The sequence below is a fragment of the Eschrichtius robustus genome, chromosome 21 (genome assembly GCF_028021215.1).
Source record: "Eschrichtius robustus isolate mEscRob2 chromosome 21, mEscRob2.pri, whole genome shotgun sequence".
Taxonomy (NCBI): domain Eukaryota; kingdom Metazoa; phylum Chordata; class Mammalia; order Artiodactyla; family Eschrichtiidae; genus Eschrichtius; species Eschrichtius robustus.
The window spans coordinates 5,755,366-5,781,892 of record NC_090844.1 but is presented as its reverse complement, the minus strand read 5'-3'; the positions used below and the strand labels follow the sequence as shown (position 1 = coordinate 5,781,892).

Sequence of the window (26,527 nt, the reverse complement as noted above, 5' to 3'; positions counted from 1 at the left end):
TTTGAAAGTTGCTAAGGGATTAGATCTTAAGAGCTGTCATCACAAGCAAAAAAAAAATTCTAACTATATGATGTGACGGATGTTAACTAATCCTATTGTGGTGATCATTTTGCAGTATATACATATGTCAAATCATTACATTGTACACCTTAAACATATACAGTATTAGATGTCAATTATAACTCAAAAAGACTGGAATAAAAACAAGGAATTAGATATATGAGTCCAGAGATCAGAGAGATTTTCAGGCTGGATGTATAAATTTGAGAGAATAGGCATGTATATGGTATTTAATGTCATAAAACAGGATGGGATCACCAAGAGACAATTAAGAGATCCAAGGACTGATCTCTGGGACATTCCGAAGTTAAGAGTTCAAGAAGATTATGAGGAATCCAAGCAAAAAAATCAAAACCAAAAAAAACCAGGGAGTAGGCACTGCAGTAGAGGCAGAACCAAAGGAGAGCACTGTCCAGAAGTAAAGGAAGTGTTTCAAGAGGATGGATTCAGCTGTGATCCAGAGTGGCCACAACAGCTCCCAGCAAGTCAAGTGAAATGAGAACTGAAAATCAGCCATCGGGTTTTTGATAAACTTGCTGATCACAACCTGCTGCTTCATCCCAAAAATGGGATGAATAGTTCACTCTTCATCTTACTGGTCTGTCTGAAATATTTGACCTGTTTGAAAACCTTCTTTTTCAACATCTGACATATTCCTTTCCCCAATATTCTTATTTCTTGTGTCTCTTCTCTGTCAAGATGTCTTTTCAGCCACTTTCTCCTCCCCTTCCCTCTCGTCTCCTCTACTTGTCCCTTAAACATTGGTGTTGCCCCAAATTATACCTGAAATGTTTATCTCTAGCTGACCTTCCTTTTTTCGGTTCCTGACCTCTATTTCTGAAGGACTTGGAGGAGTCTTCATCTGGATGTCCTACCGCAATCTGCAGTCAATATACCTAATAATAGAGCTTTATCCCAGACCTGTCCTCCTAAGTTCTCTCTCTCTCCCTTACTTCCTCTTAGGTCATTAGTTCAGCCTCTTATCATTTCTCATCTACTTATTTATGCTTTGCTCCCCTGTCCCCAGATGCCTTCTCCTAAGAGTGCCAGGATGATATTTGTAAATCACAAAATCTGATATTATTACCATGCTTAAACTGTTTTGAAGACTTCCCCTCACATCTGAAATAAAATCCACAGTCCTTATCGTGATCTACATGTTTCCCATCGTTCTGTATCTGCCTCCTTGTTTACCCTCATTTGTCACTATTTCTCTTTACCATTTTACTTTAGGTGTAGGAAAATAATTTTTGCCTAAAAGTTCAAGCCCCACTTTTTTCTGTACAGCCTTCTCGATTTTGGCAGATTAGTCTCTCTGCTCCTCTAAGCCCTTGTTCATTTTCTATCATAGCAACTATTGCAAATTGTTTCATAAATGCATTGGTGTCTATCAGAAATGAAGTCAAATGGAAATAACAAAAACCCAGCAACTAGAACAGCCACCATTTTATTAAATATAACAAGATGACTGAAGCTAATGCATCAATAATGTTAGAACTGCAACATTTCTGCAGTTTTCCTGCACTTTACTTCATGGACGCAAGAGAGCTGCTGCAGCAACAGCATCACATCAATGTCCAAGTCAGAAGAAGCAGGGAAGAATGACATCAGAGATTTCTACTTCTATCTCATTAGCTGGAACTGAGTCAGAGGCCCACTCTTAGTCCAATACTTGTCCAAGGAGGATGAAATTACTATGACTGGTTTAGACCAATCACCATTCATCTCTTAGGAATGGGAAAAAATCCTGTCTTCCCTGAGAACAATGTAATTCCAACTGTGCCAGAATAATTTGGGGTTCTGTGGGCAGGGGAAAGAGACAGATGGAAATGTTGTTAATTAGACAACAGGAAGTGTCTGCCATGTGTGAGCTCTCCCAGTGCTGTAAGCTTCTTGAAGCAGTTTTTAATTTTTTTCCCTGTTTGTTTCTTGTTCATATTCATATCTATAGTAATTAGCATTAGTGCCTAGCCATGATATATACTCACTAAATATTTTCTGAAATGAATTTAATAAAATGATACAGCAGATATACATGGATAAATATTACATTTTTTTCACTAAATAATATGAGGTAGACGCATATGCAAATAATGTATTGGGTGAGGCAAAATAGGAATAATAAAATATGCTCTGTTCTGTAGATAATAATGACTGAATTTTAGTAATATTGTATGCCTGTGGTGATGAAAACATGATAGTTAATTATATTTAAAGACAAGGAATTATGAAGGTTATATCTAACTGACATTATTGACTAATTGACTACTTCTGCTTTCTAAAATATGACTCGAAATTATGCAGTCTAAAAGCCTGCCTCAGGTTTGGTTGCATGTAAAAGAGAAATGTAAAATAATAGTGGCTCAAACAAACAGACAAACAAAAAAGGTTGGAGGTAGGAAGTCCAACAAGTGTCTGAGGATCTCGCCTTCTTCAGCTCCCTTTTCCACTGTCCCTTGGGTTCATCCTGCATCCTTATGATACTCTGGGGCCTCAGCCTTCATCTCCAAGTTCCAGGCAAGAGATGAAGGGTGAGCTGAAAGGGTGGTACACCCTTGCTCCTCATGTTAAAAAAGTAACTTAGTGTTTTTTATTTTCAAGAATTTATGCAAATGTAGTGTTCAGTAGTACACTGTCTTCTATTCTAAAATTATTTTCTCTAATGCTGGATACATCTGTGTTTTACCAAATGTTTTTCAGAGGACATTTGAATTCGTTTACTCTAGGTCTTATGAAATAGCAAAAACAAAGATGACTTTTTTATCTAAAAATACAGATACTTTGAAGAGTTTATGATACTCTTTCTGCTGCATCCACTTTCATTTAAAAAATCACTTTCATTAGAAAAGTACTCTAAAATGTTTTTCTTTGAATTTTGATAGAGATTGTATTTATGTATCTTAGAAATACAGTACATTTAAAAAACTAGTCAAAATAGATTTTCTTAGAAAATCAAATAAATAACAGTTAACTTGGAACTCCACTGTACAGTCTAAAAACTAAAAATATTTTATTTATGATGCACCATAACATGTGCTGGACATTTTAGACATTAAATTACCTTAGTGTGAGTCATTTTTTATTTTTAGACCAGCTCAATTTAGAGATTCAAGTTAGGAATTTTGGTTAAGTTTTCAGGAGATGAGGATTCAATAATTCATTAAAAAGAACTTATTGACTATCATGACTATGAAACATAACATAATCTCTAGATTAAATCTGAGAGAATTTATATCGTTACAATATTAAATCTTCTAATCCATTAACATGTTAATATCTCTACTTTTTGTTTAGGAATTTTACATTTAATTTGTGAGAGATTTCTCTGTAATTTCCTTTCTTATAAAGTCTTTTTCAGGTTTTGGCAGGATATAAAGAGCTGATGTGATTTCTTTTATTATACTCTTAAAGAGTTTGTGTAAAATTTCTTCTTTAAATATTTTTAAAAATTCACAAGTGAAATCACCTGGACCTGGGAGATTGTCTGTGGGAAAGTTTTCAATTCAGACTCATATTCATATTCAGTCTGTTTAGAATTTCTCACTCTTTCATCAACTTTGGTAACCTGTCTATTCATCCAATTTATCTTATATATTCCTGCAAATGTGTTCATAATAGTCTCTTATTCTTTTTTTTGATATCAGTAGGTTCTATAATGATGTCTTTTCTTCCTTCCTGATGTTGATATTTGTACTTTCTCTGTTTTTTTCTTAATAAATCTAAAAGTTGATCTAAAGGAACCTGCATTTGATTTTCTCTGTTACATGTTTGTAAACATAAATATGTTTTCTTTTCTTTTTGGAATGATATCCTATTTCTACATTTTTTAAGATTTTGTTTGCTTTCCTTTTCCAGATTTTTGGGATAGAAGCTTAAATCTTTGATTTTCTTTCTTTCTCCTTTTCTGTTAGAAAAAAATAAAATATAATTAATACTGTAACCCTCCACTTCCAGGCATTGCTTAGCTATAACCCACAAATTTCTATTTGTTGTGGCTTTGCCATTTACTGCTAAATATTTTCTAACTTCCATTTTTACTTCTTTGATCCAAGGATTATTTAGAAGTGCATTGTTTAATTTCCAAACAGTTACGGGTTTTCTAGTTACCTTTCTCGTATTGATCTCAGACTTAATTCCATTGTGACCAGAAAACATACTCTGAATGCTTCTAATGTTTTAGAGATTGGTGAGGTTTTCCTTATGGCTCAACACATGGTTTATTTTGGTAACTACTTCATGTTCCCTTGAAAAAAAATGTGAATTCTACCATTGTTGGGTACAGTATTCTACATTTGTCAGTTGGGTCAATTTCATTGAATACGTTATTCAGATCTTTTATACTCCTATAGAATTTTCTCTGTTCCATCAGATATTGAGATTTGTTACTTAAAGTCTTCCATTATGCTTATGGATTTGTATATTTCTCCTTTAATTCTGTCATTCTTGCTTTATATATTTGAAAATTATGTTATTTGGATGCAAACTGTCATATCATTCAGTTGCATTCACCCCTTTATCCTTAAGTAATATCCCACTGTCCTCTAATAATATTTCTTATCTTAAAATGTATTTAATCTTTTAAAAATATAATTGTAATAGCTTCCTTTTGGTTAATGATTATGTAATATATGTTTCTGTTCTTTGACTTTCAACCATTCTGTAAACTTGTAATTAAAGTATGACTCTTATGAAGAGTATATGGCTTAGTTTTTAATACAGTTTACCAATTTTACTTTTACTTGTAATTTTAATCCACTCATTTAACATATAACTGTTATATATACTTATATATATATATTTATGTATACAATCACTTTTTGTTTTCTTATTCACAGATTTTTTATTAGTTACATTTTCCTTTAATTAACTTGTTAATAATACGTTTGTTCACTAGTATTTTTGTAGTTACCCTAGAGATTCCAACATGTAACTTTGACTCATTACAGTTTAACACAAATGATGACTTTTACCTCTTCATTGATAGTAACTCCATTTATCCTGCTCTCACCTTTTGTGTTGTTTTCATATAATTTAATGCTACAAATATTTAAACTTCCCAAGACGTGTAGTTATTGTTTTGTATAGTTAATATCTATTCAGTAATTATATTTAACCACATATTTCTCTTTCTGATGATCTTCATTATCTCTAACATTTTCGTGTTTCTGTCTAGGATCATTTGCCTTCTACCTAAAGAATTTCCTGTAATATTTCTTTCTGGTTCAGGCCCCCTGGCAGTATATTCCCTACTTTTTGTTCATATGAAAATATCATAATTTCTGTCTTCACTTGTATTTTCACTGGGTGTAGAATTCTAGGTGTGTAATTTTTTTTCTCATAACTTTAAAAGTGTCATTCCATTGTCTTTTGACTTCTGTTATTTCAATTGATCTTGACTATATTGTGATCATTTTTAAGATTTTTTTTTCCTTTGTCCCTGGTTTCCAGCATCTTACTGTGATGTACCTAGTCAAGATTTTAACTTACCCTGATTGGGATTTGATGAGCTTTAGGAACTTGGTTTTTTTTAAATTAACTTTGGAAATTTCTCATTCTTTATCATTTGAATATTGGTTCTACTACATTTCGTCTCCTTTTTAGACTCCCATTACATCTGTGTTTAACTTTTCAATATATCCTATCTATTTCGTATGCTCTGTTCTATTTCATTCTTCTTTTTCTTTATGCATTAGTTGTGTTATATACTATTTATTTCTGTTCTACTGCACTAATACTAACTTCCACTGTATCCAGTAAACTCATCCATTAAGATCTAAATTTCAGATATTGCGTTCTTCAGCTTTAGAGAATCCATTTTATTTTTACTTTTCATATAGTCTGATTTTCTGGTAAAAATACTTCATTTTCAACTATTTTTGTTCTTACATATTAAAAATATCATGTGACCTAAGCTAAAGAGAAGTATACTGCATAGATTGTCACTTTGTTACTAGTGATTAGAATCACCAGTAACTGGAGGGGGTTGTCAGCTATATTGATGTGTTGTTTTTCAAGGGTGAGCTTTCAAATTGTTCTTAGGATGTAGCTATTTAATATTTTTGGAAGGTCTGGTCAAGGCATGAAATGCTGGGACGGGAGCTACGTGTCGCTACAGATCGCTGCCAGCATTTAGGAACGTGCTGATGGAGATTGCTCTGGGGCACACCCCTGTGGAATAGTACGAACTGAGGAGTCAGAGGATCTATTATGGGCGTGGCATTAACAGGCATCCACTATGAACCATCACGGCCAAGTCATCAGACTCTGGGTGTTCCTGTGGACCCCCAAATACGTATCCTTAATCTAGCCCACCTCAGTCCCCTGCTGCTTGTTTTGCAGACTTTGGTTTGTACCCATTTCCTGTTGTGAGATTATTTATTCCTTGTGTCCACCTTCCTCATCCGCTTGTCGCTGACGTTGCTTCTAGAAATACTTGTGGGTTAAAGCAGCATTAGTGCATATCTCAGAGAAGGACTTAACATGTTGCAAAATATGATGGCTGGGGGTGGTAAATGGGGCAGGAAACTCTAGGGGCAAAATAAAAAGATAAATGAAAGTGTCCAAGTGAAGTTAGAAAATATAATCCAATTATACAATACCTACTTATATGTGGACAAGTCATTTCAGTTTATTTTCCCCTCTTAATTTTGTTAGTATTTAGAAAGCACCGCTGTGGATTCTTAGTGTATAATTTCTTTTTATTTAGATTATATACCTGACAGCAGAAATGTGCAATTTGCTGTTTTGTACCAGCAAATTTGCACATTAGCATAATTAGCATAAAAGAAACATTGTGAGCTTCCTAGAAATCTCCCTCATGGCTCCTATCTGTCGCTACTTCCTTTTCCCTGAAGAAAGCTCTCTCATAACTTCTAGTAGCATAGATTAAGTTTGCTGGTTTTTAAACTTTTATAAATAGTAGAATCCTATGATATTCATGTGTGACTTTCAATCATCATTACATTGTATGGTTCATCCATTTCATTGTGTATAGTTCATTTTAATTATTGTCTAGTACCCCAGTGTATGATTATCCTATAATTTGATCTCCCAGATTGGGGGAATCTGGTTTTTAGGGGAGATTTGTGTGTCTCCCCCTCCTCAACCCTGCTCTGAGGCAGCCAAACTCCACTTTATATCTGTGGTGGGTGCTGAGTGAGAGAGAATGCACCTCTTCAGTGGCAGATCTGGGCTTCCTTTTGGTTCAGGATGGGAGCCCAAGATGTTTTCCTGCCCACCCCCCCAGGGGCTGGTAGCTTTTGCTTCTTCCCTTCTCCCAGTTCTGTGGTCAGGAAAGAGGGTTATCTGTCCCTCCCTAGAAGCAGATGGGCTTTGCTTTTACTCCCTCCCCATTGTCCCTGGGAGTGAGGGTATGTATTTCCTCTCTCCGAGTAGCTGAAGACTTGTGCGTCATTTGGGAGAAGGATTCAGGGACCTATACAGAGTTGCATGCCTGTCAGCTCTCAGTAGCCAAGTGCTTCCCATGTGCCTGAGCCACTAAGGGGGACTATGTCTGATTTGCCCCCCTCTTTCTCCTAAGCACCCGATTGAGGCCTGAGGAGAAGATCTGACAGGTGAGTGCAACTCAGCTTGCATCGGGGACCTCTAGTTATTCTATACTGATGCTCTAGCTTATATCGGCCTTAGGACTTACTCACAATTTTATCTGATTTTTTCCTTCCCCCTTTTATGGCAGTCACCTCTTTCTCCCACTCCCTGTCAAAGGTGAAGCCGTTAGTCTGTCTGTCCATGACTGGGCTTCTCACTCTTTGGAATTCCCTTGATTGCTTTGCAGCCTGACAATTTAATATTATCTTTCTCCAGAGAGAATATGCTTTTGCTTTTGGAAAGTATGAGGGTAGGGAAGATCACCTCAATCCAATCATTGAATGAATTTATTTGCAGCTGAACTTCAGTCTTTGTAAAGGATAGTCTATTTCACACCAGTTTTAAGGTGTAGACCCAGATGGTTCTCACTGAAAGGGCACCTTTATTAGGCCATTTTTTTCCTTGGCAGCATATGAACGCCAGTTTTTTTTCCCTCCAGTCCCATGAGATTATGAAAAGCTCTCCATAGCTTCTTAGTATTTCAACCACTACTTTTATATAGTCAGATCCTGTTGGGGAGAAAGTAGCATTCCCCCCTCCCCAGCCCCACCCTGTTCCCTGCAAGAGGGTAGCTGTGGAATGTCCTTCTCATGTTGATGGGTGTGAATGGAGGCAAGCCTTACAGCCAGAGCTTGGAGCTGGAACATTCTGACTTCTGCCCACATATCGCTGGGGAAAGCAAGTCATATGGCAAGTCCAAAGGCAACAAGCCAGGATATATAGTTGGCCCTTGATGAGCTCATAAAAAGGTATAGATGCAGAGAGGGATGTAAAAAGGTCAAGACCAGCAATCAGACCACAGGTTACTTGTGTATTGTATTAATCCCTGCAGTAAGTTTTCTGACATTGCAAGCCATTTTACTTTATTTATTTATTTTCTTTAACACAATGACATCTGGCCTTTGATTCTTTTCATTTCCTTCCATCACTAATCTTAAAAGGCAGGAAAATTTTTCTGACTACGAATTAAGTTAAATTTGTGATTTTAACAATAAATTAGTCAGTTAGACCCATGGACGAATACACAGATGTAGATGTGGAGTAAATGTCACCATGACTTTCTCCTTTCTGTTTCAGTTACTGCTGAGTGATCGTGACATGCTTCCGCTCTGAGATCAGCTAAAGGTTTCCACTCTGCACTCCAGACAGTCCTAGCCAGTCAGGGAGATGTGAGAGTTGAAAACTATTGGCCCTTCTTATACTAAATTAACCAAATTCTGTACACTGTCAGATAATCAAAATACCTGAAATACAATAAAAAAATATGTATTCTTATGCAAGCTAATATTCATCTGAGATTCCATGATGTGAAATATTTTACTTTTCTTAGTTCTTGCAAATATGGTAAATAGTGCTCATGGAAAAATATCAGGAAGTATGACATGAGAACTATTATGTGCCCTAAAACAAGGTATTACTTTTAACTATATTGTATTTATAGTGGTATAGTAAATACTTGGTACCTTATATGATTATAAAATAATTTTACCAATTCAAGTTTGCATTTTATTTTCCCTTTAAAAATTAATTTCTGAAATAATTTTGTTAGCCATTTCTCTACAAGGAATGGAATGGTAATCCCATTTCGCTTGTTGATGAGTATATTACCTGTAATTTGGATACATTTCTTTAGCCCCTTTCCAAGTTGCAGTTATGTATGTGTGTGTGTGTATATATATATATATATATATATATACACACACACACACACACACACACACACCCCTTCGGTTCATGTGAACTACCACTAGTTGACAAACTCTTCTAGCATGTGTCAATTCACTCAACAAACATTTTGTACCTTCTATACAAATATGAATAAAACATGTTCCTTTGTCTTGGGCAACTCACATTTTTTGTCTCTGCAAATAATCACTATCCAGTGCACACAAATATAGACTTAGAGGCACACAGATGAGGGATTTGGTGCATTTGAGAAAGGCTTCAAAGAAGAGGGACATTAAGTTGGGTCTTGATAAATATGATACAGCTCATTAGTCACAAAAAAAGGGGAAGAGGTAAGACAGCTCAGGCAAAAGCATTTCACAACTTAAAGGCATAAAGCCATGCTGGTATAGAACATGTTTAGGAATTGCAGTGAAAGCAGGGAGGTTAGTAAGTAAAGTATTTCATTAGTTTGTACCAGACAGTGGCATTAGGGATGGAGGGAAGGGGCTTTTGAAGAGACATGTTAAAGGTAGTTGTTAAGACTTGGTGATCAAATGTAGCAGGAGGCGGAGGGGAAGGTGGTGAAAGAATCAAAGATGGCTTGATGTTCTTATTTCAGGTTACTGTCGAGTATAGTTTTGGTCACTGGAACAGGGAATGCAGGGCAAAGGAAAGACTATTGGGGGGCAGTAGAAAGGGATTCTTATCACTTGAAAGAGATAAGCTTGGCTTTACCGATGTTCATATTGAGATAACCAGATACAAGGCTGCGGGATCTAGGTAGAGTAGGTACTTTAAAATGGAGTTTAAGGGCTTGGCATGAGAGGCTGCAACCACTGAAATGGTGGCAAGGTAGTTAGATATACCCTGGGAAGGTGCTAGATATAGGTTCAGGGCGGGGTAAAGAAGTGTAAGGCAGGACACAGACACAGATCGCTAACTCAAAGTAGGATAAGCAATGGCAAGAGAGACAGCAAGGAAGGACCACCAGTCCAGAGGGTGGGACCCTGCAGGAGATGCAAATTCTGAGCAGTTAGCCAGGAACCAGGGGCTCTGTGGGAACCCAAGGGCAGGACAGAAAGTATGGTCCAGATTCAGGGAAGTCAGCAAGATGGAAACAAGTTGAGCATCAGAGTGTACGAGTCCTGGAGCTTCCTGTGGAAGCCTATTCCCAACTATTTTGACCTGGGGCTTCAAGCAGATATTATTGAAAATATTTCTAGAGAATAAGGAAGAAGAAGAGGAATTCTGAAGGGTGCCATGTCCCATTTGGTATATTTTTAGAGTGAGATAAAGATGTTCTCAACTAGCTACAGCGATATTTACGTGTCATACATGTGTTTCTATGCCAGAACAAAAGTTATCTTACTTTTTGGATATGAAGAATGAAACACTCAAATTACTCACATTTTTTTCCTTTTATTTCCACCCTTCTCCTCCCTCCCTTTCTCCCTTCCTTCCTTTTTTCTCCACTGAGTTATAAGGGTTTGATGAGTTTGGGGCAGGAAAAGATCACTCAGAACCGATTAAATGTTGGGTGAAGTACCTAAATTTTATAGAGGACGTTTTGAAGTCCACATATTCTCCAGGACACCAGGAAATCTCTTGTTTAGTATGGCTAGTAAGTAATTTCTTCCAGAAGTGGGTAAAACTAAAATGAAGTCCGATTCATGTGATTTTGATTCTCTGTTGGACATGTTAGCACTCTGTTACGTGATGTGTGTCTCTAAACTTTTTGAGGCACTTGGGTAATTGACAATCAGCTAACCATAAAAGGATTTAACTCTCAACTGTGGAGCTGGAAGCAAATCGAAATATAGGATTGGCCTTGTCATTGTACCCCTTTTAACCTTTATTCTAGTTTTATGTCCAACTCCTGAAATTGAAAATGGAACTGATTTTCTGCTTCCTGTTGTTTTGTGGTTTTTCTGGATTCCTTATTTTTAACTTGGTAACTTTTAGAAATAATTTGCCTATTTCTTGCAAAAGTTAAATCCAAGATGGTTTTTAGAATGAAAACTGAAGGGCTAATGAAATATTTGACATAGCATTCTCTAGTACAACAACATAATTATCATTTGATTTATTTCTTATTTGACTATATAGGCTTGCATTTTCTGCTTTAGCATTATTTTTACAGATAGTGTTATTTATAAATTATTAAAACTGTTTCAGCTGAAATGTGTGTGTACTTCTAGTTTCTTGTACTGAACAACATTTCATAAGGCAGAGTTTGGTAAACCCATTTGGTTGAAACACATTGTTATTACTTTAGGTGCTGACTATTCTGAAGCTGGTTTCCAATTGCCTTGATTAAAGTAGAAACATTCTATGGCTTGGATGACTTACATTTCACATTGGTTTGAGCAAGATGATTGGTATGAAGGACTTCAAAGAGTAAGATATATTTACGTTGTAATTATAATTTTCTGTGATTTTTTTCTGCTTTATTTCTCATACAGCTGTATTTCTGTGTCATTTATATTGTGGACATTTTTGCATTGCAAGATTCTGAGGGTAAATAGGATACTTACCTGATAGACTTAAAAACAGAGGTAAGAAAATATATAAGGATAGTCATTTATTGAAGAAAAGGTGTTTTTTTCTATCCTGATTTCAGATGAATTCTTAACGTGTTCAGACTGTCTTTAGGCTTTAAAGATAAAATAGGATACTTTCTAATGAGATTAATGTATGAAAATAGCAATAATTTCAAGAAAGTAATTTTATATAATTTTATGATAGAAATATGTATGATAATACCATGTATTATATAATATTGTAAAAGAAAATGAAAAAATGTTCTGAAGAAAAGTGCCATGTTCCATTTGGTAAATTTTTAGGCAATTAATTATGTTTCAAAGGGATTTGCATTGTTACTATGGCAACTTTTGTGAAGCATAGCTATTCTGATCTATTTCTACTGTGATAGCAGAAAACTGCCATTTTTAAATGCACCTTATCAAAATGGATTTAGTTTAGAGTAACATAAGATTTCTCTTTGATTATGTTCACCTTTTAAATGAAGGATTTCTTAATTATTTAAATGAAGGAGATTTGTGGATTTTTCTTTTCATTAATGAGTGGGACAGAAGAGCCAGAATATCTTTGTGTAGTTTTACCAGCTTTTTCCCCATTATTGTTTGAGGGCATATACTACTAAAGACATGCAGCACTGAATTTTTCTTCCTTCCTCCTTACTTCTTCAGGGTGCTATTCTAATCACATCAATCAAAGATATTTTCTCAGCATTTTACTTCTTTTCGATTATCTTTTTAGTTGTAAATCCTCAGCGGTTTAAGCCTCTTGGGTTTTTTTCTTCAGATTTTTTTTTTTTTTCCAGCTGTGAAACAAGCTGGTAAACATCTCTGGAGCCAGTAAATATCTAACTCTGGAGAATAACCCTCATGGTATGGATCCTAAAGCATTCTTCAGAAGGGAGGTTGAGAATTACTGGGTAGCTCACCATCCTGAATTCCAGCTTTAACCATAATGATAGAAATATTTCAGCTTATGAGTTTAATAGCAGTATTTGAAGTTGCGCTGGACACACACACACACACAGACAGGCGTGCACGCACTATAATGCCAGCGCCCTTTTTTATATTGTGTGTGTGCATTTTAAATGTAATAACAGTGCATTTCTGATGTTCAAACAGAAGGCTTTTTTTTTTCAAGTGTAGTGCATATATTCCTCTATGGGAGAGGAAAGGAATGACAATCTAATTTGGAGGGAGGGGGTGACTGATTTTAAGAAAATGCATTTTGCTAAAATTGTGTCTCTTTTTAGTGATTTTGAGGCAGCTCATGGAGATTATGAGGATTCAAAATCCTTCCCTCCACCATAACCCCAATCTGCCCTTTAATAAACTATGGCCTTTATAAGTGAATTCCTTGTTCTGAGATATATGAAAAGAATAACTATTCTCATATATAGATATAGTCCAACCCTAAAATTACCATATCCTCTTCATGAGTTTAAGCTTTTTTTGGCTCAAGTTTTGATCAGTTCTTATGCAGACTTAGATGACAATGAAACATCTTATTCTAACTAATGAAAATTGAAACATGATTATTTAATTTCTTCTAAAATGCCAGCTTATAATTTTTCAGATGATATATATGTGCATATATACCCTATATAATCAGCATTCAGAATACCAGATTTTTCCATAGTTATATTTTTAATGCTTACTGGAAAAGATAAGTTGGTTTTTGAGCTAAAAATTATAATTTAGAAATGTAGTGTTTGAAAAAAATCACATACAAATATGAGTTTTATCTTTAGATCACTGAAGTGGCCTTTATACTTTGATATAATTAATATTTATGGCATATGTATATATTTCTACACACACAGCACATGTATATGAACTTGATTTTAACTTAGTTTTAAAATTTTATTTTTGGCAGTATTGTAACTCTAGCTATATTTAAATTTCATGCTTAGGTCATGTAATCTTGCATATTCAGAGGTGAGCTTTTTTGTTATACAAATCTAATGCAAATATACTCTTATAACTTGCTTTTTTACATTTCATACACTTACACTTCAGTGTAATTATAATGTATGTATTGTGTATTTCATATAATATAAGATTGAAACCAAGAATAGAATTTAGGTTAAGAAAATAAAAATAATATCTCTGTAGGGCTGTAGTTGCCAGGCTACTGACACTGTCAGTTGCATGTGAGGTGACACAATGCTCAGACTTTCTTCCTGAATCCTTTGTAAATCTGCATTATTCAGTGAGCTGCAAGGTTTAGTACTTTATCTTTAAAGTGTGTATGTTGTTTCTGGGCCAAAAAGATGATGTTTTCTGAAAGAGCAAATCTTTAGAATGGACATGGAAATTCTTAGGTGGTTCACATAAAATGAAACATATTCTTAACTAAAGATAAAAGGGTACATAATATTTACCTGAAATATAAAATTACCTGTCACATACAGTTAAAATATATTTGATTTCCTATATATGTGACATATTTGTAGGATTTATATTTCAAATATAAACACGTATTTTGAAATGGACCTTCGGTTGAACGTTCTCTATTTTTAGTAATGCAGAATCACTAATTGTGTAACCGTTCATGCTGACCACAATGATATCAAAAGCTTCTGGACATTTCTTTTTATCTCCTCGGCAACTGTAGATATCGCTTAATAAAGGCTACATAATATTATATATATATATATTTTATGATACTGTTGAGAAAAATAATATAGAAGTTTCCAATACTAGCAGTTTAAATGCATAATTCAGAATTATAGATGCAATAGTATTCATATGTTTAATGATGCATGATTTTTTAATACCTCATTCAAAATTCTAATTTTTTTAAGAAACTGCCATTTTGTTTTTTCCTGTTTATTGTTTTAATGGCTGGTTTAGACAAGTTATTCAACTCTGAATTATGAAGGATTTAAGTTGTTGGACTATAAGACTTACAAAAGCTGCTTAGGAATGTACGAAGGCATACCAAATTGTATGACAATATTGAAATGTTTATATTATCTGAAGTTAGAAACTAAAAAGAAGTAAATCAGGATAAACTGATAAAATAAAAAGTATTGGCATGGATTTAGAAGTAATTTATTTGTTTTCAATAAATAAAGAGTTAGCAGAGGGACTTTTAGTTTCCAATTTGGCATGCAGGAGCTCAGAAGTCTTCACTCTGGCCTAAATCAAAACAAAAAAATGAAAACTGAAAAATCAACAACTTTTCTTAGATTCATAAGAGAAGTGAGGTCACAAGGCAAACCGCTGCCCCAGATTGGAGAGACAGACAGGCAGATACAGAGAATCACAATGCACCAGAGCACAAACCCACCAGCAGAAACCTCTGTGGAAACCAGAGCCAGAGTGGAAAACCTGAACTGTAATTGATGAATTGCTGGAGGCTCATGTATGAAGTCTGAGAGTTAAAAACTCGGGACGGCGGGGGGAGTAATAAGGAGGCCTCCAGGCTTTTCTAAGTTTTACCTCCAGGACCTTTACCAAGTTTTCACAGTAAATATCAGAGAAAGATCCCTTCATGCTTCTGGCAAAGGGAGAGGAAAAGGAATTGTTTTGAAATATGTCAGAGCACTCTTCTTCTTAACAAGGCTGCCCGTGAGGAGAAAGTATTTTACCAGAGCCTGATCTGCAGAGATTATATCAGCACCTCACCTATCTGGGGGAAGGGAAATACCCAGTCCCCGCTAACTAGCTATCCTGTCCCACCTAGGGGAGAAAGATCCCTGAGAAAACTGGTGAAATTCCCATTCCACAGGCACAGGCTCATGAGAAGACAGAGACTTAATCATAGGACTGCAGAATGCTTTCTCTTTTCCCACAACTTAACATTACATCACTAAAGGTCTGCTTACCAGTTCCTTTTAGCCAGTAACATCATGTTCTCCTTTCAACAAAAAATCACAAGGCACACTAAAAAGCAAAAAACACAGTTTAAAGAGATTAAACAAGCATCAGCACCAAAGTCAGATACGGCAGGGATGTTGGAATTTATCAGACCAATAATTTTTTTTTAAAGTATGATTAGTATGCTAAGGGCTTTAATGAAAAAAGTAGACAACATGGAAAAAACAGATGGATAATTTAAACAGAGAGATGGAAATTCTAAGAAAGAATCTAGAAATACAAGAGATCAGAAATACTGTAACAGAAATGAAGAATGCCTTTAACAGATTCATTAGTAGACTGGACATGACTGAGAAAAGAATCTCTGAGCTTGAGAATATGACAATAGAAACTTCCAAAACTAAAAAGAAAAGAGAAAAAAATGAAAAAATAACAGAACAGAATGTCCAAGAACTGTGGGACAACTACATTTCCATACACATAATGGAAATACCAGAAGAAGAAAGAAAGGGACAGAAGCAATAATTGAAACAATAATGACTTAGAATTTCCTAAAATTAACATCAGACACCAAACCACAGATCCACGAAGTTTGCAGAACACTAAGCAGGATAAATGCCAAAATAAAAAAATACACCTAGGAAAATCATATCCAAACTTCAGAAAATTAAAGACAGAGAAATCTTAAAAGAAACCAGAGCAAGGGTCAGAATTATATCCACTTCTCAGAAACCATGCAATCAAGAAGAGAGTGGAATGAAACGTTTAAAGTGTTGAGAGAACTAAAACACCAACCTAGAATTCTGTACATTGTGAAACTATCCTTCAAAAGTGAAAGAGAAATAAAGACTTTCTTAGACAAACAAAAATTGGGGCATTTGTTGCCAGTAGACCTGCCTTGCAAGAAATGTTAAAAAAAAGTTCTTCAGAGAGAAGGAAAATTATATAGGTAGAAATTCAGATCTACATAAACAAAGGAAGAACAGTGGAGAATGACTAAGTGATGGTAAAATAAAACCTTTCATTTTCTTATTCTTAATTGACCTAACAAATAACAGTTTGTTCAACATGAAAATAGCAACAGTGTCTTTGATTATGTAAGCTTATGTGTGTACACACACACACACACATACATACATATGTATGTGTCAGGTATGCTTATGTGTGAGTGAAATGAATGACATCAATGATACAAGAGATGAGAAAGAGGAATTAGGATTATTTTGTTTTTATAAGGTACTGAGAAGTGCAATAGTATTATTTGAAAGTAGACTTGGATTAGTTGTCAATGTATATTGCAAAATCTAGGACAACAACTTAAAATGTTTTTAAATGAGGTATAATTGATATGCTAAGAAAGGAGAAAAAATTGAGTCATACAAAGTACTCAGTTGAAACCACAAAAGAAAGAGAAAGTGTGGGAGACAAAAGCAGGACCAAAGATCAAGGGCAACAAAATGAAACAGTAAATATATAGTAGATATTAATCCAACTATATCAATAATCACCTTGAATGTTGATGATCTACACGCACCAATTAAAAGACAGAGTTTGTCAAGGTGGATCGAAAAACAAGCCCCAACTATATGTTTTCTGCAAGAAATTCACATTAAATATAAAGGCACATATAGATTAAAAGTAAAGGGTTGGAGAAAATATACCATGCTAACACTAATCAAAAGAAGTAGGCATGTCTGTCTTAATTTCAGATGGAGCAGACTTCAGAGCAAGGAAAGTTATCAGGGATAAAGAGGGACATTACATAATAATAAAGGGGTCAATATTCCAAGAAGATATAACAATCCTTAATGTGTATTCACCTAATAACAGGGTATCATAATACATGAGGCAAAGCTGATAGAAGTGCAAGGAGAAATAGATGAACCCACTATTATAGTTGGAGACTTTAATATCCCGTTATAAGAGTTTAACAGATCTAGCAGACAGAAAGTTAGTAGGGACATAGCTGAACTCAAGAGCATCTTCAATCAACTGGATATAATTGACATCTATAGGCTACTTCATCCAACAACAGCAGATTACGCATTCGTCTCAAGCTCACAAGGAACATTCACAGACTAGACCATATTCTGGACCAAAAAACACACCTTAACAAATTTAAAAGTGTAGAAATAATACAGTGTCTGCTCTGAGACAATGGAACTAAACTAGATATCAGTAGCAGAAACATAGCTGGAAACCCCCCAAATACTTAGAGATTAAACAACACTTTTCTAAACAACACATGGATCAAAGAAGAACTCTCAAGAGAAATTAAAAATTATTTTGAACTAAATGAAATTGAAAATACAACTTAATGAAGTAAAAGTCCACAAAAGCAGGGCTTGGAGGGAAATTTATAGCATTTAGTTCATTTATTAGAAAAAAAGGAAGATCTAAAATCAGTCATCTAAGCTTCTGCCTTAGGACACTAGAAAAAGAAGAGCAAATTGAATTCAAAGTAAGCAGAATAAAAGAAATAATAAAAATTAGAGCAGAAATTAATGAAATTGAAAATAGGAAATCAATAGAGAAAACAAAACTAAAAGCTGCTTCTTTGAAAAGATCAAAAAAGTTTATAAGCCTTTAGCCAGGCTACTTAAGAAGAAAAAAGAGAAGAAATATATTACTAATATTAGTAGTGAAAGAAGAGGTATCACTACAGATCCTATGGACATTAAAAGGATAATAAAGGAATACTATCAATAATTCTATGCCCACAAATTTGATAACCTAGATGAGACGGACCTATTTTTTGAAGACACAGTTTGCCAAAACTCACACAAGAATAAGTAGACAATCTGTGTAGACCTGTATCTAGACCTGAATAGACCTATGTATCAACAGATGCTGAAAATCATTTGACAAACTCCAATACTCCTTCGTGATGAAAACTCTCAGCAACCTAGGAATAGAGGGTAACTTCCTCAACTTGATAAAGAACATATTTATTCCTCATCTTGATTAAGAACAAAAACCCTATATCTAACATCATACTTAATGGTGAGAAACTTGAAGTTCTCCTGCTAAGATCAGGAACAAGGCAGGGATGTCTGCTCTCACCACTGCTTTTCAACACTGTACTGAAGTCCTAAGTAATGTAACTAGACAAGAAAAGGAAATAAAAGGTATACAGATTGGCATGGAAGAAATCAAACTGTCTTTGTTCACAGATGACTTTAGTGTCTGCGTAGCAAAAAACCTCCTGGTACCAATATAGTGATTTTAGCAAGATTTTAGAATACAAGATTAATATACAAAAGTCAATCACTTTCCTGTGTACCAGCAATGAACAAGTGAAATTTGAAATTTAAAACACATTACCATTTACAATAGGATCCCAAAAATGAAATACTGAGGTTTAAATCTAACAAAATATGTACAAGATCAATATGAGAAAAACAATGAAACTCAGACAACAGATATCAAAGAACTAAATAAATGGAGAGATATTCCATGTTCAGGGATAGAAAGAATCAATAGTGTCAAGATGTCAGTTATTGCTAACTTGATCTGTAGATGTGATAAAATCCCAACCAGAATCTCAGGAAGTTATTTTTTGGCTATTGACAAACTGATTCTAAAGTTTATATGGAAAGGCAAAAGACCCAAAACAGCTAACACAGTGTTGAACGAGAGCAACAAAGTCAGTGGACTGACACTGCCCAACTTCAAGGCTTACTATAAAGCTACAGTAATAAGACAGTGTAGTATGGATAAAAGAATAGACAAATAGATAAGTGTAACAGAATAGAGAGCCCATAAATACACCCACATAAATATAATCAACTGATCTTCCACAAAGGATCAAAGGCAATACAATGGAGAAAAGATAGTCTTTTCAACAAATGGTGCTAGAACAACTGGACATCCACATGCAAAAAAATTAATCTAGACTAGACCTTACATCTTTCATAAATGGATTTTAGACCCTAAAGGTAAAACACAAAACTATTAAACTCCTAGAAGATAACATAAGAGAAACCTAGATGACCTTGGGTATGTCCATGAATTTTTAGATTCAACACCAAAGGCATGATCCATGAAATAAATAATTGAATGCTAAACTTTATTAAATTAAAAAATTCTCCTCTGTGAAAGACAGTGTCAAGAGAAAAAGGAGACAAGCCACAGACTCGGAGAAAATATTTGCCAAAGACCATCTAATAACTGTTACCCAGAATGTGTGGAGAACTCTTAAAATTCAACAAGACAAACACCCCAATTAAAAAAAAAACCAAGGACCTACTGTATAGCACAGGGAGCTATAGTCAATATCCTGTAATAGCCTAAAATGGAAAAGAATCTGAAAAAGAATACATATATATACGAATCACTTCTCTGTACATCTGAAACTAACACAACATTGTAAATCAACTATACTTCAATAAAAATAAAAGGGAAAAAGACTTGAAAAGACACCTCACTGAAGAAGATGACATGTAAGCTATGGAAAGATGTCCAACATCAAAAGTTATTAGGGAATTGCAAATTAAAACAACAGTGAGCTACTACTACGTGCCTATTAGAATGGCCCATCTAAAACACTGACAACACCAAACGATGGTGAGGAGGTACGGCAGCAGGAACTCTCATTCATTGCTGGTGGGAATGCAAAATGGGGCAGACACTTCGGAAGAGAGTTTGATAGTTTGTTACAAAGTAAGCATACCCTTACCAGAATCCAGCCATCTCTTCCTTTTCCACTCCTTCTTATTTACCTAAATGAATTGAAAAGTTATGTCCAGACAAAAACCTGCATACAGATGTTTATAGTGGCTTTATTCATAATTGCCCAAACTTGCAAACAACCACATGTCCTTCAATAGGTGAATGGGTAAATAAACCACGGTACATCAAAACAATGGACTGTTATTCAGTGCTAAAAAGAAATGAGCTATCAAGCCCTGCAAAGACATTGAATACATATTACTAAGTGTAAGAAACCGATCTGGAAAAAACACCGTACTGTATGAGTTCCAGCTATATTCTGGAAAAGGCAAAACTATGGAGACAGTAAAAAGATCAATGGTTACCTGCAGTAGGAGGGACAGAGGGATGACCAGGTGGAGCACAGAGGGTTTTTAGGGCAGTGAAACTACTTTGTATGATACTACAGTGGTGATGCATGTCGTTATGCGTTTGTCAAAACCCGCAGAACGCACAACACCAAGAGTGAACCCTAATGTAAACTATGGACTTTGGATACTAATGGTGTGTCAGGGTAGGTTCATCATTATAACAAATGTACCATCTGGTAGGGATGTTGATAGTGGCGGAGCTTGTGTGTGTTGGGAAACTGGGGGGCGAATGAAAATCTCTGTAATTCCTACTCAGTTTTGCTGTAAACCTAAAACTGCTCTAAAAATAAAGTTTATTAATTTTTTAAAAAGTAAAAAAGAGTTAGAAGAAAGTGAAAATTAAATGACTCCATTTTGCCTGTGTATTTAAATATCTTTCCCTTATGTTTCTTTTCCAAATATAAACTCAAAATTTGTTTACACACAAACATTAATAGTAATCATACATACCAAGGATAAACTATAACAGCCTATTTAATTCACGTGTGGTTGAAATAATGTATATTTTCAATGAAAAGTAATATTGTCATAACATTACTAATTGAAAAAAAGGGTATTTTTAAAATTTATCCAGAATGCTAGGTGTCATTAGAGGAGGAAGAAAGCAGGTATTTGTAGCAGTTTCTTATACTTGTAAGCACCGAAAGGTTGGTAGCACCGCTTTTTTATCATGCCAGTTTTCACTGCAAATTATTTACTTTTTTTGGGAAATATATCACTAGTTCCACCCAGAAAAAGGAATTTAATGGGATGAAGATAGAAATTGGAGAAGAAAGAGAAGAGGAAAAAAGAAGAGATCTTTTCAGGAAGTGGAAATATGAACTAGAAAAGATATAAAGAAGAAAGTAGCTTTATAAATAAATGAGAGATAACGTAACTGACTCTGGGCTCATTTACTCTAAAATCCTCTGCCCTGCCACATAAACGATTTATATTCTGTAATTTCCAGCTTCCTTCTGTCCTCTCTTCACAATGAATACTACTGTTAACCCAGCTTGTATTCCTGCCTTGTGTACCTCAAATAGTTTTTGTGAGGGCGTAGAGTCAATGTGAAGACTGTGAAGTTCCGAGACAGAGGTCACAATCTTCCCAATATTATATTGGCTCACAGTGTTTTACACTTGAATTTGCTGCCTTGAAGGAATTGCCAGTGTATAAAAATTGGTACGTTTACATAAAAATCTGGATATTTCCATTTCTTTGGGAAGTTCCAGAAATCTGGCAACATGGGGTGACCTTCTCCAGTGGTACTAGACCCTTTAGGTAGGATGTGCACTTTCTATTTCACTCTGGTCCCTGTCACTCCTGGTAGGATTACCAACCCTTGGTCAAATGTCAGTTGTCATTTATTTGATAATCTCTTGCTTCCTTAATTGAAATGACCTGCCTTGATGTCTGTTGACATTTGGAGATTTCAACTCCTGTCCTTTGAAAGTATACACTGAGATTGATAGTGCTAGTAGAAAATTTTTTCAGGACATAAAGATAAGGATTGAGGAAAACAGATGTAAAACAAAGAAGAGGAAGTTTATTGGATAATGGAATTGACTGATATGCCTCTGAATTTGTTTTTCAAGGCAAACATGTCCCAGGTAAGACAAGTGGGACTGCTGGCTGCTGGATGTCAGCCATGGAACAAAGATGTGTGCATTGCCAATGGAGACAGGTTTGCGTACTGTGCTACCCTGGCCATCTATATTTATCAGGTAAAAGAATGCTGATTCTTTCCAAGTTTTCCTTTTATCAGGTAAAATTACTATTTAATTAATACTTGAAAAGCTTAATGCTGTAACTTTACTGATATTGGTATTTTATTGTATATTTTGTTACTATTTATACTATGTTAGTTTTACAAGTCAACTTTTAGAAAATGCTCATATCATAATATTAAATTATTAGCAAATTCTTAATTGTTTTAGTAATCCTATTTTAATGCTATTCATCAAAAAGAATTTCTTCAAGAATTAAACGTCCTGTTTTATGAACGGTGAACAAGTAGTTCTTAATTCTTTTAAACTATATTCCCATATAAATGAATGGAATTCATTTGTCCATTTATTTCAAACCTTGCTCAGTTACATGTGATACGAGAAAATTGTCTTATCAGTTGAAGAAGTGAGTAGTCCCTTAGAGAGCATTCTATTAAAAATAATGCAGTTTTAACATATTTTGAGATAGTCTTGGGATAAACACCTTTATCATTACCTTTTTTCATGTACTGGCTCCATCCAGACATCTCTTATCAGTTCCCCATCTACACAGCCAACGGCTTTCTGAATTTTTTCATACAGAGGTGCCATAAGCATCATAAATCCAAGTCCAGTTTTTCTTCTTAAACCTGGAGCCAGTATTTCAGTGTCACCCGCTAACCATTAGTCTAAACCACAGATGTGAGAGTTATCACTGACTCCCTCTTCTACGCACGTCCTACACCCTAGGTAACCAGGACTGGTTCTGGTATTTTCTACCTTTTACTCCCTTCTTCATATCCTTCTCACCTAAAGTATTATAATAGTTTCTTAATATTCTCTTTGCCTCTATCTTGACTCCCTCTAATTGATCCTTCAGTATAATCAATCATCTATAATGCAAATCTAAAATTTTCAATCTTCAGTTGCTCATTCCTTAATATTAACATCCAACGCCATCGTATGACATCCTTTCATGATCTTCCTGTCTCCGTCTCCCTGTCACCTTGTGCTCCAGACACCGAGATCATTGCCTTTTCCAAAACTACTCAGACTCTTTTGTATCTTGCCTGTGCTTGCACTAATTTTTCAGTTTGCCCACATTGCCTGTCCAGAGATGTTTTCTCATCTTTCAAATGTCAGCTCAAATGTATAAGCTCTTTTCTACATTCTGCTTTTTCCTCTTTCTTAGTGAAGGACCTTATGGAATGGATTGCATCTCTACATGCTTCCATTGACCAGAATGAGTCTTTCTCATCTTTGAATTCTCAAGTTACTGCACACTCTCTGGCACTTAGTAACCACTTATTAAATGTTTCTTGAATTTTTTTTTATCTTGAAATACCAACTCATTTCAGTTAAGAGTAAAAAAAAAATTATTGCTTTATTCTGGAGTAAAAATTCCTTTTAATTGCTAATAATGTTGTAGTTTATTGAAAATTTAAGAAATAATAGCATTAATCTATAAACCAATTAATTTTCCACAATGCTAAGATTTTATGTAGTCCATTTCTCAAGATTGAGGAAATATCTAGCAATCAAAATGCAATTTCAATATAACTCACATTTTTTTTTCACTTCCCATTCCCCAGAAGACAGGAGCAAGCATTCTAAATGCCCCTTTTGTTTTGCCATCTACCTCTTTTCCACCCTATGTGTGTTGTTGCTAAGCTTCCTTTAAGAAATTTTTCCCTTAATCTTTGGTCCCTATTGTCTTGTCTTTTATTTCCTCCTGAAGAAGAAGAATTTATCAGGCAGGGAAAACTATTCCTCTAAGGAGTCAGGAAGGTAAGAAAGTGGATGAAGGCAAAACTTAATTTTTTTTATGTTTGCATATATCTTGTTTAATGATGACATTTTATGACTTGAATATTTAGGAAGATTAAGCTAAAAGTATTAATCTAAAAAACCTATGAAGAAAGTTTGTGTGTCATTAAAGACTAAAACAAACTAAAAATTACCCTGATTTAGAAGTTAATACAAATAAACTTAGGTGACAGTTGATTACAGAGTTCACTGAAAAGATGTGTTTCAAAATATGCATTGAAAATTACATGATTAAATAGTGACATTGACACTAATTAAACTTATATTAATAAGTATTATTTTAAATGTGAACATCTAAATTAAAGTACTTTGAAAATTTTGCTGTATAAAATATTATGATTCTTTTTAGAGGGAATATTTATTAAATAACACCGAGTGTCAGTGCACAAAATCTGAGTCCATCACACTCTGTATGATGACACTGATGTAATTTCAGATTTTTCTGAACTATTATATGATACGTGTACATGCCACTTACATTTTTCTTTAACCATTGAATTGTAATGCACTAATATATTAACTAGTCTAAAAGTAGAGTAATTTATGATCCAACTCATTGTAACAGTACAGTCTTATAATACTGAATTGAAAATATAATAAGAATGTATTACTGAATTAATCCCTACAAATAGTTCAGTATTCTATATTGTGCTTAAGATCCTATATTGATAATTTGTAAAGTCAAAGAAGATCACTTATATGCAAACTGGCTTCTTCATACATTCCTTGTATTCATAGACTCTTTCACTGAATGTCTAACTTATATAGCAGTTGTTTTCTATTAGATTCATTAGACACATTCACAATATCTACCATAGGTAACCTAAATCCCTGAATACTTTAAAACTTACAAACCTATTCATCCCTAAATGTACAGAAAATGCATTTATATCTTTAAACAGCCCAACTTAAAGTCACTATAGTTGTAACACTAATCAGATGAAAGCTCCATTGGTACTGAGTCATCTTTAATAATATTTTCTTCCAAAGTTGTTCAGGAATAGATGAAGTTCAAGTAGTAAAAAATATAGAAGTTATATAAGGTTAAAGCCTTAGGAAATAATTAGATCATTAGTCAAATTTTTATATATGAGATATTTGCTACAGCATTATTTGCGACAGCAAAAGTTAAAGGTCGTTTAAATGTTAAACCATAGCACAACAGCTCGTTCTTTCAACAATATTAACAGAATCTCTTCTATTGGCCAAGCATTACTAGGCACTAGGAATGCAACTGTAACAAATCAGGCAAATTCTTCTCATGGAATTCACATTCTTAGGAAGGACGGGGGCAGGGAGAGATAATACATAAATGAGTAAACTAATGAATAAATAAAAGTTTTAGGAAGAAATGTGTTCTATAAAAATGTAAAACAGATAATAAGATAGTCACTGACACCAAAAGCAAAGGCAACAAAAGCAAAAATAAACAAGAAGGAGTACATCAGACTAAAAAGTTTCTGCACAGCAAAGGAAACCGTCAACAAAATGAGAAGGCATCCTACTGAGTGGGAGAAAATATTTGCAAATCATATATACAATAAGGGATTAATATCCAAAATGTATGAAGAACTCATAAAACTCAATAGAAAAAAAACAAATGTTCAGAGGACCTGAATAGACAGTTTTCCAAAGAAGGCATACAGATGGCCAACAGGTACATGAAAAGGTACTCAAATCAACTTCACTCATCATTAGGGGAAAGCAAATCAAAACCACAGTGAGATATCACCTCACACCTGTTAGAATGGCTGTTATTTAAAAGACAAGCAATAACAAGGCTTGGTGAGGATGTGGAGAAAAAGGAACCCTTGTGCGCTGTTGGTGGGAATGTAGATTGGCGCAGCTACTATGGAAAACAGTATGAAAATTTCCTCCCAAATTAAAAATAGAACTACCATATGATGCAGCAATTCCACTTCTGGGTACTTATCCAAAGGAAACCAAAACAATACCTTGAAAAGATACATGCACCTCCATGTTCATGACAACATTATTTACAATAGCCAAGACACGGAAGCAACCTAAATGTTCATCAATGATGAATGAATAGAGAAGATGTGGTATGCGTGTACACACAAACACACACACACACACAGGGATATTATTCAACCATAAAGAAAGAAGGAAGTTTTGCCATTTGCGACAACATGGAGGGACCTTGAGGGAATTATACTAACTGAAATAAGTCAGATAGAGAAAAACAAATACCAAATGATCTCACTTATGTGGA

The 26,527-nt window shown here is 34.6% G+C and overlaps 1 protein-coding gene across 4 annotated transcripts in view; it reads left to right on the top strand.

Moving 5' to 3' along the window:
- The window catches only part of WDR17 (WD repeat domain 17), a 95,292-nt gene that overhangs the window by 11,419 nt on the left and 57,346 nt on the right, over positions 1-26,527 (top strand). For 2 of the 4 annotated variants that reach the window (XM_068532122.1, XM_068532121.1), the window contains exons 2-3: positions 11,612-11,733; positions 22,357-22,485. In XM_068532122.1, coding sequence (XP_068388223.1) covers positions 11,668-11,733; positions 22,357-22,485 — 195 coding nt within the window. In that variant the 5' untranslated portion in view covers positions 11,612-11,667. Of the gene's footprint in view, positions 1-11,611; positions 11,734-11,798; positions 11,892-22,356; positions 22,486-26,527 lie in introns of all 4 variants that reach the window. The other 2 variants (XM_068532124.1, XM_068532123.1) reach the window with 2 other exon arrangements.